This window comes from Myotis davidii, unplaced genomic scaffold (genome assembly GCF_000327345.1).
Source record: "Myotis davidii unplaced genomic scaffold, ASM32734v1 scaffold472, whole genome shotgun sequence".
Lineage (NCBI taxonomy): Eukaryota > Metazoa > Chordata > Mammalia > Chiroptera > Vespertilionidae > Myotis > Myotis davidii.
The window spans coordinates 136,813-137,061 of NW_006283774.1; the positions used below are offsets into that span (position 1 = coordinate 136,813).

General features: G+C 71.5%; 2 protein-coding genes across 2 annotated transcripts in view; both read right to left on the reverse strand.

Moving 5' to 3' along the window:
* CRIP2 (cysteine rich protein 2) overlaps positions 1–109 on the reverse strand; it is a 27,455-nt gene extending 27,346 nt beyond the window's left edge. Inside the window, exon 1 of the mRNA XM_006754011.2 lies at positions 79–109. Within this exon, the coding sequence (XP_006754074.2) occupies positions 79–109 (31 nt within the window). The remainder of the gene's footprint in view (positions 1–78) is intronic.
* MTA1 (metastasis associated 1) overlaps positions 1–249 on the reverse strand; it is a gene marked incomplete at its 5' end in the record, with an annotated part of 29,298 nt that overhangs the window by 15,135 nt on the left and 13,914 nt on the right. The gene's annotated exons all lie outside the window — the stretch shown is intronic.

Below are 249 nucleotides of genomic sequence, written 5' to 3' on the forward strand. Positions count from 1 at the left end.
CCAGGGAGGTCCCTGAGCCCCGGCCACGCCACCACGCGAGCAGACACACAGCTTCGCGCAGCGGCCACCAGGCCTTACCCCTACTGGGCATCAAGAGGCGCTTCTTCATGTTGCCTGGCAGCGCCCGACGGCAGGGGAGAGAGGGAGAGAGAACACGGTCAGCGGCGCGGGCGAGGCGCAGGCAGGGCGCAGGCAGGGCACAGGCTGGGGCACAGGCTGGGGCACAGGCGGGGCTGGGCTGCAGGCTGT